The following is a 17,276-nucleotide window of genomic DNA, read 5'->3' as shown; positions in this document are numbered from 1 at the left end:
AAATTCATGTTTAGATTTATATGAAAACTCTAATTAACCACACCGTTAATGGTTATGCAATCCACCTGTAGTACATTCTGACTGGGGTTGTTTGTTACCGTGTCAATCTTGTTAGGCCTCAAGCAGCACTTAATTTTGAATGATTAATTTTTCTTCTCTGGATGAGAACGAGCATTGTCCAGATGCAACTCCTCTGCACTGTGGGGATGAGGTTGTTTAAAAGCGGATAGAGGAATCAGTAGCAATAAAGCACGTGTAGAAATTTTTCTGTGTGGCAGCTATAAGACGTTAGGCAAAAACGCCATCTCAGCTGTTGCAGTCCTCTAAAGAAAAGAGAGCCAGGGAATATCTTGCCTTCAGTGAAAATGAAAATAAAGGCAAAACTAAGCAGCTTTAGCCAGGTTGTCAGTTAGCGTAAGACAGCATTGCTCCTAAGGTCTTGCTCCTATAACCATACTCTGACACTGATTTCATTTGTCCAGATGATTTCTGTGACCGTGTCTATTTTGCCTGACTCAGCAGCGTGACAATTGCTTACTGCTCCTTTAATAAGGTACTGCACAGAACTTGGCTGCAGCAGGCAAGAATCGTGCCCTCCCAGTTCCGGGCTGCTCTCCAGCTTCTGGCATAACAGACAGGGGCCCAGCTCCAGGTAAGCTAGGGGCCTGTCTGCAAAACTAATCTATGAGCAGGGTTGAGGGCAGTTAAAGGAGCACAGGTCTGATTGGATGGTATGGGGATTTCCAGTGGAAGGGTTTTTTTTTTTTTTTTTTTTTTTTAATTATTAATATTTATTTATAAGGCAAGTCATTTGTACTCAGGGTTTCCCTTTCATTTGTCTGGTTTAAACACCCACCGGAGTTTTCAGCTAATCTGAAGAAATCGATAAATACCCATCATGATGCAGTCAGACAATGATTGGGTTAGGGAAAGTAATTTTCTGCAATTCCGAGGAGAGCATATCAGAGAAGTATGGGCTATTACAATAGGACTTCCTGTGTGCTTGCTGTCAGCCGATTGGCTGCATCACTAAATTGGAGCCAGGCATCCAATCTAATTGTCTAACACCAGTTGTGTGTGTGTAAGGCCTGCGGAGAGCAGAAAGGACTAGTCTCAGTATCACAGAGTTTGCTAGACAGATATCAGAGGGCTAGAGTGGGGCCATAAGGTATCCCTGTACTGGCTACCCATACTGCAGGTAGTAGTGTGGAGATAAGAGAGGAGAAAAGTCTTCATGGGGCTACTACATCCCTTTCCGGGCATGTTGCAGTAAGCAGGTGGGACATTCTGCACTCCAGCCCTATGTGCTGGGGAAAGTAGTCTTTCATACGTAGGGCTGATACATGGATCTTCCCCCTGGAGCAGCTGGAAACCAAGAAGCAGATTTGTGCACTGTACCTGTGGCAAAGCATGACTGGCCCCAAATTTGAACCAATCCAAGTTCATCCAGTTCTGTATTCCTGAATCGCGTTAACTGTTACTCCAAGCCTTTGGCATACTCTATATCAAAACTGGAAAGTTATATTCTCTTGGAGTGAAAGTCACCCCAGTGCAGTGAGCCCACACCAGGCCCCGTTCATCACTGAAATCCTCAATCAAGGCTCTCTGCACTACAGGGCAGTTCATCCTTACAAAAAAACCAAGACACCCAGCTGTTTATAAGCATTAATTTTACTGTAGGTTAATTGTATCCTCAGCTATGGTATTTACCTTTGTATACTAAAACTTTGAAGTTGATCCATTCCCTCTAGTTCTTCTCTTATTTTCCAATTTAAGTCACTAAGACTTTAGCAGTCTCCTAGTTCATGGAGATTTTGTTTGGCTTTTTCCATTCAATTTTGTCCAATCCTTTTTTTGCCCTACGTTCTCTTAGCTGGTGCAGATCACAGGCAGATCTGGCTTGTTGCTATGACAGAGTATATCCTGTGAAGTCTACCTCAACCAAGCCAAGAACTCCTCTGGTGGGTTATTAAACTAGCCCTAGTTTTCTCATTATCAGGTGGACATTGTGTCAGATGGTCCCAAGGAAGCCCCCAGGGAGTTTAGGTTACACTTCTGCCATTCTACTACAACATAATTGTGGGGTTTCATTTTGGACATGAGCTGACCCAACTGAAGAAGCCAGAAAAAACGTTTCATTCACTAAAGGCTCAGCTAACACTCTAAATATACAGTATCTGCAGCAACAGGCTCCTTAATTGATACCTGTGATGATTATTAGGCCCTAATTCAGAAAAGCACTTGAGCACATGCTTAAACTGTATTTAAACATCAGAGGAAGGGCTTTGCTGAATTGGAGCGTTAATGGAAGGGCTGATGGCAATGATTATCGAAGATGGCAGTTTGGGTGTATTGTAAATCTGCAGTCTGATTCAAGTATGAAAAAGCAGAGGCACCAGCAGGATACCAATAGCAACAATGATAAGTCTGATGTTGCCATCAGCACACAGGCTGACTTCAAAGAACTGAACATTTTTAGGATGTAACTGAACATAATTGTCTGCAGAATGCTTTGAACAGTGGAGTCAGTGAAATGTGTTGGTTGAGACATCATTATCTTATTATTTCTATAATACAAACATGGAGGAAGGAAGCAAGCAATCTAGTAACAGATATAGGAGAAATAACAACAAACATAAAACAGTCAGGTAAAGCTAGCTTTCTGCTAAGGAACCAGGCAGTGTGAGATAAGATTAATTTCATGGAATATATAGTATTCAGTATTAGGTCAGCAACAGAAACCAGGCAAGTGAGAGATGGTAGAACAAATGAGCTTGGTAAGGCTCTGAACCTGCAACAGTATTGTCAAGCCAAAGAAATGAATAATCAGTCAGGCCCCAAAACTCATGAGACTGGCTGAACAGCATGAGATTTTAAAAAAAAGTTTTCACATTTATTTGCCTACTGCTTTTTGTACCTTTAAGAGGCATTCAAGTCAGGTTTTCAAGCTTTTCTCTGCAACTATGAGGGCTAGAATCTCTTATTTATTTAAAAAGGAAAGCTGGAATTCCAATGATCACAGGACCTGAGGCTTTTTTTTTTTTTTTTTTTTAAAGCCCCACCTATCATGAGATTAGTGAAAAAACTGATAGAATTGGCAACTGTAACAGGTTCACTCACCGCTAGGGCAGCTCCTCATAGCTGCTCTGGGGATTAGCTCCTTCCAGGTCTGACACCCCCTTCTGTTGCTTGTTCACAAGCCCTGCATTCTCTTTCTCTGGAACTCCAGGTACTCCCTCTTTGTAGTTAGGCTCTCCAACCAGGTCATTATGTGTGTCCCCCCACCAGAGTATCCAAGGATCTGCAGATCAACTGTACAGTTGCCTTTTCAGGCCATCCTCTAACTGAAGAGGATGTCAGCATATTTCCTCCATGGCAAATAGGGAAACTCAGGCCTGTTCACTACCTTGAATTCCAACACAGGGACCCTCTGTTCAGCAAACACAGTCTGCTTAGTCCCAAACTCTGTTTTTCCCCTATGCTTCTTTCTACTTTTCTCCTATGGCACACCCCCATAAGGGTTCTTGCTGGAGTAACTACACCCTACAGCCCCTTCTTGCCTCAGCTTGCTGGCTTTGTAGCAGCCCAGCCTATACCTGCTCAGCTGAGCTTCATCTTCCATTAGGGCTTGCCTAGCCAGCCACAGGCACAGCCTATTAGGTTAATTAGCCCCTGCCCAGTTACCTTTACACTTTCAAGTGAGGTGTGGAGTGAACACTCCATCACAGCAACACTAATAGTATAAATCAGGGCCTCTATTTAAAGCATGCATCCAAGTTGGTGAGGAATCCCTTTTTTAAACACAGCAACAATTGAGGACCCTGGTTCAGAATTATGAGCTGTAGTATTTATTACACGTTCAGAATTCCAAATTTCCATCTGAATAGCAATGCTTATCCTAACTGTCACTGTCTGTTATACTGAGGTGCTAAATGAAGATGTACCCTGTCCTTTGATATCACCGAATCTTTGTCTTTTCATCTCCACGGGGCACTTGGATTACTTCTCCTGGTCACCCCTTAACTTCATCTGAATTTTGCTATCTACTAAAATAGACACTTCAGTTAACTTATTTCTATACTTGCCTCTGGTCTTAGGGACATATTGTATGTGGAGTAAGGCCATCGTGTGCCCCTTAGTTCCCCAGACCCTAGAAGGATTTTGATCCTCTCATTTCCCCAATACCTCCTGGAGCATTAGATCTCCAGCACTAGTCTTCCATCGTGTCAGTAGATCTTCCAGTGGAAACGTATGGCTGTCTTGTCACTATACCTGATATAATAATACACCAAAATAGGCAGAGATAATCCAACCATCAGGGGAGTGAATGGTGCTGGTCCATGTGCTAGTTACTCAACAACTAGCAATACTTGGCGATTCCTCCCCCATCACGAGTATTACATATGCTGCTTGTACTGTTTAGTCTTGATCACATGAATATTTAGAAGTTTTTCATGCTTGAGGACCCTGGCACAAATCTTCCTCATCATCACTTGACAACATCTATACCATTAAGCATTTCATGTCCTGGCTCACACTTGCCAGTATTTGCAATTGTGCTCATCAGCTCCAATATACGTTTTATTTTATCCTGCTGAGTTAAACCCTTCTGTTCTGTTCAGCTGCAGGGTGTTTTTCTGTAAAGAAGGAGTGCTGGGGTATCTGGATCCTTCTGCTGTTTACTTTCATTGGCCCCATTTGGGTCACTTCCCCTCAGATTATGGTGACCTTCACATATGATTATGGCAACAATATCTTAGTTAAATATATGGGCATGGTGTTCAGAAGGGGTATTTACAGCGTGGCACTAGATTAAGAAATCAGTAAACTATCCTTGTACATCAGATATGTAATGGTGCTGTCTTGTAGATAACTCCTTTCTTTCACACTAGTGTCTGTCTCCTGTCTGATTCTGAAGAGAATTTAGGGTCTGGTCCTCAGAATTGTTTAGTACCCTTAATTCCTATGTTACAGGGATGGTAAACAGATCGGAGACGTCAAACTGCTTTAGCCAGTCCCTTTGTGGTATTTGGATCCTTGGGAGTAATAATGAAGTTTCTACACTGCCAGGTTTTCTGTAATTCCCCAGCAACTCCAATGACCAGCAGTGAAGAACATTGTCAAACAAATGGTAACAAATCCACCATGCAATTCAGAGGAGCACAAATAGCAGACAGACACAGTCCTGTATGGCTGGATTTCCTTGTTCAGGAAAGGAACATTGGAAAGGAAAATCAAGCCCAAACTAGCTAGTCACTTACACCTCCAATTCCAGACAGCATCACTATTCAGGACAGCTCTTAACTTTACCTGCAGGAAGTCAACTCAAGGTTAAGTGCTTTCCTGAATTGAGCCTTTAGTCTCAGTTCACCTTCTCTTAATTCTTATCCATTTGGACATTAGATCAAGAGCAGAGCCAGACTCAGCTATTAGCCAGGATAGGCAGGGATTTCTGTTGCCAGAAGCTGGGAACAGGATGGATCACTTGATAATTGCTCTGTTCTGTTCATTCTCCCTCAAGCACCTGGCATTGGCCACTGTCGGAAGACAGGATAATAGGCTTGATGGACCATTGGTCTGATCCTATATGGCCATTCTTATGTTCTTAATACTGCCTTTGAAAGTCTTAATAGCACAGCTGTAGAATTACTGTTCCAAACCAGATTTTTGGAGCATGAAGATGATAAGGTTTCATATCTCAGAACTTTTCATTGTGGCTTGGTCAACACTAGAAAGTTTTACTAGTAAAATGTTACTCCTATCGGCACAGGCTTGGCTGTATCCACACTCAGATCTGAGTCCTGCTAACAAAAGCCTGAATTTTTGCTGGCATAATTAAACCAATCTTCAACCAGTATGATTCTACTGGCAGAATGCCTGTGTGGACGCAGAAGTACCTGTATGGATGAATACAGTCCTCCAGCAACAAACCCACAATGCAACAGTCCCTGCAGCAGTGACCTTTCTGGTCACATTTTTTAACTGTGCTGCCCAGGGGTCACAGTGACTGGAATCTGACCCTTTAAAGCATGTTCTGTAAATACCCTTTACCTGCCTGCCACCTCTACAGCTACATGATTACAGCCCTGGCTCCAGATGAATCTCGTGCTGCTGCCTGCTCCAGCAAAGAAGTGCTAGAGTTTCTTGGCCTGTCGTGGGAGAGCTGTGCAGGCACAGCTGTGGAATGCCCACAGGAACAAAGACCCATCTGCTGATATTGCAGAGGAGATGCAGAAGCTGGATTACAGCACAGACAACAAACAATGCTGGGCAAAGGAGAAGAAACTATGGCAGGTTTACTAGGAGACAAAGGAGGACAACAGGAAGTCTGGTGCTGCTCCCAACAGCTGCCACTCTTATGAGGGGTTCAGTGCCTCAGTGAGTGGGGATTGCACCCTGGTCCTGCAGGCTGAGGAGAAGCTGAATGAGGAGAGGGGTGTATGCTGGGCCAACTGAAAGCCAGCAGTTCTTGGAGACCTGGCTGAACTCAGAGAGCAAACTCATCACTGGGGAAAGGGACTCCGGTAGGTGTCATTTGCTAACCTCAGTATTGCACACCATGCTTTCTCCAGGGCCCTTGAAACGTCAACCTCCCCCCTTTTTTCCTCTCTCCCTCTCAGAATGGCAGCAGACTGTGCAGGGAACAAAGGAATTCTGTTGTAAAGTGGCCAGTTTATTTTAAGAGCATGAACTGGCAGTAACAGGCAAAACTGACAGAAAGAAAACAGGAAAGAGACATACTTTTGCCGGTGCTTTTGCTGTCATTCAAAATACACACTTCTGCAGGTGATGGTTGTCTGTAACCTAATCAAATGCAATACTGCAAATAAAAAACCCCCCACTTGCACTGATTGGAAGCTATATGCAAACTAATCAGCAACAATTCAAACGACATGATTTTGCAGAAAATGCATTGGAAAATGATTGGAGACAGGTTTTGAAGTCCAGAACTCATTACCTGCCATGCTGTGGTTAGATGCAGGAAAGTGGGAGAAACAGTGTGTGGGGAACTGGTGGGGAGCTGGCTTGGACAGGCTCACATCGCTATCAGGCAGTCCCAGGGGCCCTCTGCCGCTTGCGGACATGTGATCTTTGCTCAGACATTTCAAGGCAAAGCAGCCTAGTTTCTCCTGCCAGGGTAGGGCATCTTCCCTACCTCTTTCCACAGACCTCTAGGGGGATCATTGCTATGAAGAGGCTGGCATCATACAGACCCAGGTAACCATGCGCCCTCTTGGGAAGCTGCCTTCTCTGGGTTTTTGGTATCTTCACGAATGACATCCACCAGGATCACAACTACCTGTAATGTTTAACAGTCTTCACTGCACAGGCCCTAAAGTTACCCCAGCCCTCATGGGTAAAGTGTTTTAAAAGTGTCCCACATATACTCACCATGTTGAGTGCTGTTAAACTCAGAGGCAGCACTGATTGTGCACCTGTCTGCTATTATTTTTATGCAGCTCCACATGGGAAAAATTGTAGGGAGTTGGACTATTTACCTTCTGCTCTCTGCTAATCCATAAACTCTAACCATGGTTCTCTCTGCAGCTGTTTATCAATGAGCTCAGCTGGGGTATCCTTGAGATCCAACATCCCTTCTACATCTGCTGAGAGACTCACCAAGATAACGAGGGAAAAGAAGTGGACAAGAGAAGACACATTTTCTGAACTGGTCAAAACTTCTGAGTCTGCAGCCAATGAGATTCAGGAATGGTGGGGCCATATACTGGTTGGAAGACAGAAAGATCAAGGGGTGCCCCAAGACATCCCACAGCTTCTCGAACAATAAACACAGATGCTCAAATTCAATAGGCAGCAAAACACTCACAGGGCAACATCTCAGCAGACACCACACTGCATGGACAACAATGCCTTCTGCTGGGGCCGTAACCCCCCTCCTCAACACACCGGTGTTGCAGTGTCCCTTTCACTCAGCATCAGTGGACAATATGGAGGACTGCTTTGAATACACCTACACTGACCTGTGATGCAGCTCAAAGCAGCTGGCACCTTGCACTTTCTTTGAATGCATGCTGCCAAAATCACTAGGGTGGCAGGAGTATTCTGGCAGAACTTTTGACAGTAAAACTTTTGAATGTAGGCACGACCTGTATCTAGGAATATTTCAGTGCATTTGTGACAAGGTCCCTTTGACATAGCTTATGCTAGCTCCAGTTTCTTTCCCCCAGTCGAAGCGTGTTTGAATGTTACTGAACAATAAGGCATTGTTTGTGGCTAATACACGACTAGCTCCAAAGTTGCAGATCTTTAAAGAATTCTTGTTCTTTTCCAGCAGAGGGGTTCACCTCCTTCACCCAACAGCCTGGCACAGGGTGGATGCCAAGGGAAATTTCTCCCACCGCTCACTCTGTAAGTCAAATCAGGTCTTCTCCTTTGGGTTCCCAATATCAATCAATTGCATTAAGAGCTAAAGAATTTGCAAGCTACACAACTGGCTAGCAAACACCGTTCTGGGCTCAAGCCCTCTTTGCTCATGAATTTAGATAATGGGGGTGAGAGGAGGAGTCTCTTAGATGCTAGCGTGCGTCAGCCCTGCACTAATCACACTATTCTGAGCACCGGGGCAGGCGATGCACCTTCAATTTAAAAATCACACTTCCAGTAACACCTAGAATTGCTGCAGCTGAAAGAGAAATTACAGGGGGAAAAGTTTGTTTTTACTATTTTTCACTTTGTTTGCTTTCTGCATGTGACAGCACTTTGACTGTGAACAGTTTCCCTACCAATTATCTGAGTCTTTTACCGAGTAATAGAGAAAAGAAAACTGTTTTTAAAACAGGAGAACGTAGGGGCAGGTCTGGCAGCTGAAATTTTTTTTAACAGCAAAAAATGGATTACATTTCAAATTGACTGTGCTCTTTTAACACTATTTGCCTTGTAAAAAAATTAAAACCACCACTCTTTATTAGCCTCTCAGTAACAAACACTAATGAGATAAATTAACAAACCCGGGCATCACCATAGAAGAGCCAGACCTGGGTTCCATCTCCATCTTTGCCTGCTTACCCATAACATTTGAGCAGCTGTTACCTCCAGGGGTGAAATCCTGCCCATTGAAGTCAATGGGAGTTTTGCCATTGGCAACAATGTGTTATTTTCCCCATGTTTAGTGATGTAAATCAACTGTCCTGCTATTTGACAGGTGTGATTGTTTTGCAGGTGTACGATGATGGTAGCAGTAAGCACAAACCCCGATGAAGAGAGACATAAACAATGGAGGCACCCACACCAGAGCCCGTGTATGTTGATGTGGACAAAGGACTAACATTAGCGTGTTTCGTCTTCCTTTGCCTTTTCTTGATCGTGATGATTATTCGCTGTGCAAAAGTCATTATGGACCCTTACAGCGCCATCCCAACTTCCACATGGGAGGAGCAGCACCTGGATGACTGATAGAGATGCTACTGGAAGCTTTCCCAGCACAGCCTGGAAGGCCTTCTCATTCAGAGAAGGTGAACATATATTAAACCGAGATACACAGGGTAGTGCAAATACCTCTGACTCCGTATTGATTAAATTTTCTTGCATAGCAGGTTGTAGACATCATTGTGCCCCTGTCTGATGGTACAGCCTACTTCTATGTTATAACCTTCACATTTTAACAAGAGAAATTATTATTGTAACTTGAATAGCACAAAGATCCCTTAAACTTTTTCTAATATGAATCTCAACTTGACATTCTTTTTCCTTAAGGAATATTGTCTGTATTGTTTCCAACGAATAAGGGGGTAGGTACCTATCAGTACTTGGAAAAGCATAAGAGTGTTTGAGATTTCTTTGACAATGGGTTGCTTACAATATGTTTGTCGTTTTTTTTGGTGGTTCTCAGGGCTATGACTATGCCACCCCTTGTAGGTGTGCAACATCTAAGGCTATGAAAAATGCCACATCTTATAGGTGTGCAAAAGTCTCCTGGGAATTTCTGCCCCTGGGATGTCAGTGAATATAAGTACTAAAGAGGCACATACAGTGGAGTAGAGAGATGTGTACAGACTTATTCTTGGCTGAGTTCTAGACACACACTTCCCACTGTAGTATTTTAGAAATGTACTTCCAAGGGTCAGAATTATGAAATACACAGAACTTGTGGTGATTTTCAAATGAGATGTGTAATTGCTCCCATCTTTTATGTAGGGCTGTTCTACATTACAGATTTTGTCAACCAAAGTCAACTTTTTGCACCAAAACAGTGGTGGTGTACACACTACAATCCGCTCCCTCCCCCCCCCCGACTCAACGTCCCAGATTTTGCGACAAAATAAAACCACCTTGACAAGAGGCATAGAGCTTTTTGCACCAAACTTTTAGCAACAAAGCATCAGTGCAGACACTGCCCTTGGTTATGTCGTAATAAATGTCCTCCAGTAAGTGTCCCACAATGCCAATCCTGACTGCTCTGGCCATCAGTTTGAACTCAGCTACCCTGCAGCCATCCACCCCTCCCCCTTTAAAGTCTCAGGAATTTTTGAAATTCCACTTCCTGCTTGGTTGGGATGGAGAGCTCACATCTCGTCTTCCCAGTTGACCATGGCAGCTCCATGCACTAAACACTCTCCCGCTTGGAGCACATCGGAGCTTCTGGATTTGATCAGCATCTGGGGAGAGGAAGCTGTGCAGTCCCAGCTCTGCTTCAGCCAAAGGAACTTTGATATCTCTGGTTATTTTTCTCGTGGCATGGCAGAGAAGGGCTCTGAATGGAACATACTGCAGTGCTGTGCAAAAAATCAAGGAGCTGAGGCAGGGATACCAAAGGTTAGGGAGTCAAACCGTCGCTCTGGTGCAGAGCCAAAGACCTGCCACTTCTATAAGGAACTGGAAGTCATCCTCGGCAGTCACCCCCACCTCCACTACCGAGAGTCCTGTGGATACCTCTGCAGGTCTGAAGGCAGCAGATACTGCACTCAACCACAGCAAAGAAGTCATGGGCGAGGAGTTCAACTTGGAGGACAATTCGGAGCAGGGGACTGGGTTGTTTGGTGACATGGGGAGTCAGGACCTCTTCTCACCCCCCCAGAGGGTTCAAGCCAGTCCCAGCCCTCCAGCTCTGGTGTGCAGGGTGTAGGAGAGGGAAGCTCTGGTAAGTGATTTTTTTTTTTAGATGATGCTGCTTGGTTACATGAGGTACAGCTGTCCTTTGTCTTGTTGCATTATACAGCTGGTTGAAGGGACAGCAATGCACAAGAGTAGCTGGGTTTGCATGTGCTTCCCATTCCCCTATACAGCTAGGCAGTGTGGTAGAAAAGTGTGTTAATGCACACTGAGATTTCACAGGAATCCTCCAGAGAGATCTCTAGGAAACTTTCTGGAGGAACTCGCCAATCCTCTGCTGGAGATTCCTCAGCAGAGCTGCTTTGTTTCTTCCCCCAATGTAGGATACTTTCCCGCACCAATTGACAATCACTTGTGCAGGGACCAAAGTGGCACACAGACGAGCAGCAAAGAAACCCAGTTTGAAGCTGCTCGCAAGGAGGAGCTGCACCCTACCATCCTTGCTTCCTCTCAGGAGTAAGATATCAGCTTTTATGGCCCCCACCGGTGGAAAATGGTGGCACAAATTGAAATTTTGTCCCTATCTACCTGCACCAGTATCCCAAACAATCACCCAGAACTTTTCCCCAGCTTGAGTGCCCCCACCCCCAGGCACAACTCACCATGCCCTGGTTGATTGTTGAGCTCTGAGCTTTCCAGGGGACAGTGAGAAAGAGATGTATTTTACAGTAATGAATCAATGCTGTTATTTCACTCACAATCCTGCTTCTGTTCATTGTTTATTGTGCTGCTATAGATGTGTCCTTGAGGGGAAACCCCTCCATGCCTGCCAAGCACCTGAGTGATACGAAAACAACCACGGAGAAGCAAAGAGGAGCTGTTCTAAGAACTCTTTCAGTCTTCTGAGATGGAAAAAAAAAGAAAAAAGGGCATGGAGACACAGTGTGACCAAAAATCAAAAAAATGATAGGCAGGAGAGGAGGGAAAACCAGGAGCAAGTGATAGCAGGTCATGAGCGCATAATAAAAGCCATGGAGGAGCAAACGGAGCTGCTAAAGTCACTCATAACTTTAGTGACTGAACCAAATTCATGCATGCTTGCTTGCCTTTCCTTGCAGCCAATACAAAACTGCTTTCCATGCCCTCCCCAAACTCCATCCACACATTCCTACCAAACTTCCAGCCCGTCTCGGTACCCTGTTCACTCCACCGCTTCAGACAGCTTCCAGAATGACAGCTGGACTTACACCCAGATGTCATAGCTCACACTGCCCCTCACTGCTTTCTCCCCTCCAGCCCAGCTGTTTGTGTGTGTTCTGACTAATTGTTAGTTAATAAAGACATACTCTATGTAGGATAAGCAGTTTTATTTGTCTCTTGCACACCATGTTTGCAGCTTACATTAATACACAGTGCAAGCTGGCTAGCAGTCATAGTGTGGCACAGTGCTGTTTACAAAGATACTTACTGGGATGCTCATTGTCAAAATGGTTCCTCAAGGCCTTCCTGATTCAAATGTTCCCCCTGTAGTGCCCCTCTAATAGCCCTGACATCTGGTTGTTCACAGTCAGCCACATGGCAATCCACCTCTGCGCTCCATCCAGGGGAAAACCTTTCACCCTTAGCTTCACAAATATTATGAAGCACACAGCAGGTGGCTATAACCAGGGAAATATTTTCTTCATTTAAATCTAACCTGCCATAAAAGCATCACCAGCGAGCTTTTAATCTGCCAAACACACATTTAATGGTAATTTGGCACATGCTCAACCTTTTATTAAAACGCGCCTTGCTGTTATCCGGGTTGCCTGAATAAGGCTTCATAAGCCATGGTAGTAGGGTACACTGGGTCTCCCAGAATCACTATGAGCATTTCAACAGCCCCATTAGAATCTTTTGGTCTAGAAAGAAAGTCCATGCTTGCAGCTTTCTATACAGGCCAGTGTTCCTGAAGATGTGTGCCTCATGCACCTTCCCTGACAACCCGTGTTGATGTCAGTGAAATGCCCATGGTGATCCAAAAGCGCTTTGCAGTACCATAAAGAAGTACCCCTTTCTAGTGATGTACTCCATCTCAAGATGATCTGGGGCCAAAATTGGGATGTGTGTGCCATCTACCACCCCACCACGGTTAGGGAATCCCATTGCTGCGAAGCCATCCACTATTCCACGCACATTTCCAAGACACTCTGTCCTTTGTAGCAGAATGTGATTAATGGCCCTGCACACTTGCAATAATACAACTCCAACAGTGGACTAGCTGACTCCAAACTGATTAGTGACCAACCGGTAGCAGTCTGGAGTTGCTAGCTTCCACACAGCGATCATCGCGTTCTTCTCCACTGAGAGAGCAGCTCTTATTCTAGTGTCCTTGCACTACAGGGCAGGGGTGAGCGCCATACAGAGTTCCATGAACGTGGCTTTGCGCATTTGAAAGTTCTTCAGCCAGTGCTCATCAGCTTAGATCTGCATTACGATGAAATCCCACCACTCAATGCTTGTTTCATGCACCCAAAAGCAGCCGTGCACCATGTGCAGATGCTCTGTGAATGCAAACAGTAATCTGGTGTAGTTTGTTTGCATGGCACACAGCAGGTCAGGTGCCTCAGATTCCTGTTCCAATTGGGAGCTCATGATATACTGCATGAGCAGCTGTGATATGTTCACAACACTGACAACAACAGTGGAGAGCAGTGCCGGATCCATCCTTTCATATAGAGATGGCAGGTGCACAGGAAATTAGGGCTGTTGAAAAATGCCACAAAACGCAGTCAGAAACACATGAAATGATGGGAGGGAAATCACTGCATCATGGGACGGTGAGCCTGCACCCATAATGCACTGTGATCCTCTCTGTCTTCCCACAACTCTTAGCAGCACAAGGTGGTGAGTTGCACAGTGGGATAGCTACCCACCGTGCACTGCTCTCACTGGCGAGGCTAGAGCACAAACTGTGGATGTGTTTTGGCAATACGAGTACTATGTGAACAGGCACAAGCACAATTATAGCACTTTTTGATCATCACTGTAACTTGCATCGACAACACTCTCTAGTGTAGACAAGGCTTTACAATTGTTAAGCGTCAGCCTTGCTCTTACCCATCTGGTTTGCACAAGAATAAAAGAGCAAAGAAGCAACATTCAGAACTTGCTACTCTAGATAAAATACAGTTATATTTTTTTACTGTAGTAAGAAAAAAGAGTATTTAACAACAACTTACAATATGCATTCTGCCTTGGAGACACTAAGCACCTTTAATAGATGAACTTTTCACAACATTTTAATATAAATATTGGCACAATTTCCCCTCTTAACAATTCATTATTTATTGCAGATAAGGAAGTCAGGGAGCTCCCAGAATATATTGTGCAGCTTTGAGGTTTGGAGGGAAAGGAATTCCCTCCTAAAAATAAATCCTAGATCTATATTTTCCAAAGACTTTCAAGCCTGTCTCGATTTCAAAAATTCCCCCACAGCTGCCTTCCTGCACCAGCTACTGGTTTTGCCCAAGGAGCTACTGTAGTAGTAAGGAGTTTACCCTCCAGGAGTCATGCTGCAGATGTTAGGTCTCAACTAGAGATCTCATGGATATGCCTGTGAAGAACCGCTTTCCACCAAACTTGGTGGTATCCATCTACCGACGCACAGAGAGGTATTTGGCTATTTGCCCCCTATTTTCCCCACTCCCTTACATGCTGCCAGGTGCTTTTCCATGAGAAGGTTGCCTCCATGTGTTAGGGTGCATTGTACAGGAAGGGGGTATTGGATGGTTGGAGTAAGGAATTAGGAATCAAGGTTCCTGGTCTTCTATTCTCAGCTCTGTCACGGACTTGCTACACGACCATGCAAGTCACTTCATTTCTCTGTGCCTCTGTTTACTCATCAGTAAACGGAGCCACAGTAATATTTGCCTGCCTCCTACTGTGCTCTGAAGCTTAATCAATATCAGCAAAGCCCTTGGAAATTCATAATAAAAAAGTACTGCATATAGCCACAAAGCATTAATTTATTATTATTATTTGTGAAGTTAGAGTAAAGGAAGTAGTTGAGACTCATAATAGGGTAGATTAAATTCCCCCCACTGCAAAGGAACCCCATAAAGTGCTCTGCACCATGAAGTACCTGCCTTAAGGGCCAAATTCTGCTGTTCTTACTCATACTAGTTAGCACCTTGCTCCATTAGTCATCCCACTGCTTTCAGAGGGACTCTGTGGAGTAAGATGCTATTCAACATGATTAATGGCACCCAAATCTGGCTCTAAAAGGTGTGGAGAGCATTATGCAGAACTTTTGCACTCGGATGAATTTCAGCCTCTGTTCATTTCTGGTACGCATTTCATTTGGGAGAAAGGAGTTTACTGTAGATGCTAGGGCCCACCTGGACAGCGCAGCTCTCTGTCCAGCTGCCTGAATTGGCTGAATTACCCATTGCCTATAATCTAGATGACAAATTTAGGTCTTGTTTCTGTTGGTCAATTATCCTCCAACTGGCTGTGGATTTTTACAAAGTGAATGAATGTTATTCAACATAGTTTTTGCAAACAAATTGCAATCTATTTTGTTCATGGGTAGGTCATGACGAGTATCTATTTCATGAGTATTTATATGAGTTGTTACCTAGGTCACATGGAATTGTTTCTGCTTCCTGATTGGTGGGCTCAATTCTGTCACCCTTCATCATGTTGAATAGCATCTTACATTGAATTTACTGGCACTACTTGCAGAGTACAACAAGAGCAAGTGGAGGCAGCATCAGTCCCTTGATAGGCAAGAGTTACTTTTTTGTTCGCAAGTTACTTGTGCGCATTCATCATTGCTCAGCCAATCTACAGTGCAAATGAGGCTTGTGACAGCCATTTTCAGTGTGAATACTCCAGTGAATGTTTGTCTGCACCCATGACACTTCGGCTTACCACATGGTCACAAATAAGACCCCAATCCAGCAAAACATTTAACTACCTTAGAGCTGTTTTTTGGAATGCGACTCAAGGGAAGATGCCCATGGCTATGTCTCTTTACTCCTAATAATGCATTTCTGTTTCAGTTGTAACCTACCTGCTTAATCCTTCTGTTGGTAAAAAGAGACATCCTCATGCTCATTAGGATTTCTATAAGCATCTACCTGTTCACCTAAGACCTTTCCCTTTGAATTTCATGTCTACATAAGGCTATTTCATTTCTTCTTTGATCATGCAAATTTCTGCATCCCACTCTGCTGCCACCTCAGTCACATAACACCCTCATCCCTCCAGATTTGCTTTGGGGATATCAGTAAAAGGCAACGTTAACGTCTGTGCCAAAAGCAAAAACATTCCTTCTTTCTTGCATTCTGAGTTTGAATTCAGCAATTTAGCTCCTGGCTTTTAATCAGCGCACATTATTCTAACGCACACATAATCCCAATCCCGCAGGCCCTATGTCGCATAGCTTCCCCTGAAATCAAGGGAAGTTTTGTGTTAGAAATGGCTGCAGCAGTGAGCATAGATAATCATTTAAACTGCGTGTAACAAGTGCCTCTGCTACTTCATTTTATTTTAAATAATTAGTCTATACTCGCAATTGCACTCAGAAAAACTAATCATCTTATAGTGAATGTGTTTATCTGATACAATAAATGGCTCCAACACAGAATTTGTTCTTGTCGTCTTTTAAAAATAAGGCAGTTCTGGTTCTCTCCTGGTCTTCACATCCATTCTCCAGGTCTCTACTGTCTGAATTGTTCATTGGGCTATAAAGGATTATATTGTAACCGTATCATCGACCCTGAGTAAGAGGTGGCAAGCAGAGCAGAAGATCAAAAGTCACAATTCCCTGGTCAGGGAGAAGGGTAAGTTACTTCACCTGTTTTCACCGAGTAGTTTTACTCCCCACATCTATATGGCTAGCAAGTGGGAGGAGGGACTAGCGAGAGCCCCTCCCACTGTCCCTGAAATTCTCTACATCCTTTTCTTCCAACTTGCTCACAGCCCAGAGTGTCAGACAAGTAGCCAGTGAGCTCCTCACCACACTGGAGTCACAATCTGAGCAGGTTCAAGCCAGGGAAGTAAGAGGGAACTAATTCCTCCTTAGCCCCTGTGCAGCTGAGTAAGGGCTGTAACAATCTAGCCCAAAGAAAGCTGTCCCCATGGTAGAATTAGGGGGGCAATTTCTAAGGGACATGGTGTTTTGTGGGCCAGAATTTCAAAGCTAGGGGTGAACTGGAACACAGTTGGTCTCACTGCCCCTGCAAAATCCAGCTTTGTGTATGTAGATCACCTATGCAATC

At 44.2% G+C, this 17,276-nt stretch overlaps 1 protein-coding gene across 1 annotated transcript; it reads left to right on the top strand.

The window, feature by feature from the left end:
- The first annotated feature begins 9,234 nt into the window (after positions 1–9,234).
- On the top strand, positions 9,235–9,658 carry CTXND1 (cortexin domain containing 1). The gene has a single exon (XM_067556110.1). It carries the CDS (start codon positions 9,235–9,237, stop codon positions 9,412–9,414), a length of 180 nt encoding a protein of 59 aa, XP_067412211.1. The 3' UTR covers positions 9,415–9,658.
- The last annotated feature ends 7,618 nt before the right edge of the window (positions 9,659–17,276 follow it).

This window comes from Emydura macquarii, unplaced genomic scaffold (assembly GCF_026122565.2).
Source record: "Emydura macquarii macquarii isolate MOO-44397 ecotype Brisbane River unplaced genomic scaffold, CSIRO-AGI_Emac_v2 contig_1644, whole genome shotgun sequence".
In the NCBI taxonomy this organism is placed as follows: domain Eukaryota; kingdom Metazoa; phylum Chordata; order Testudines; family Chelidae; genus Emydura; species Emydura macquarii.
The sequence above is the reverse complement of the archived record's forward strand: the minus strand, read 5'-3'. Positions and strand labels throughout refer to the sequence as shown.

What these genes read in the sequence shown, in the direction of transcription:
- CTXND1 (XM_067556110.1), top strand. Translation starts at nt 9,235, where the DNA reads ATGGAGGCACCCACACCAGAGCCCGTGTATGTTGATGTGGACAAAGGA.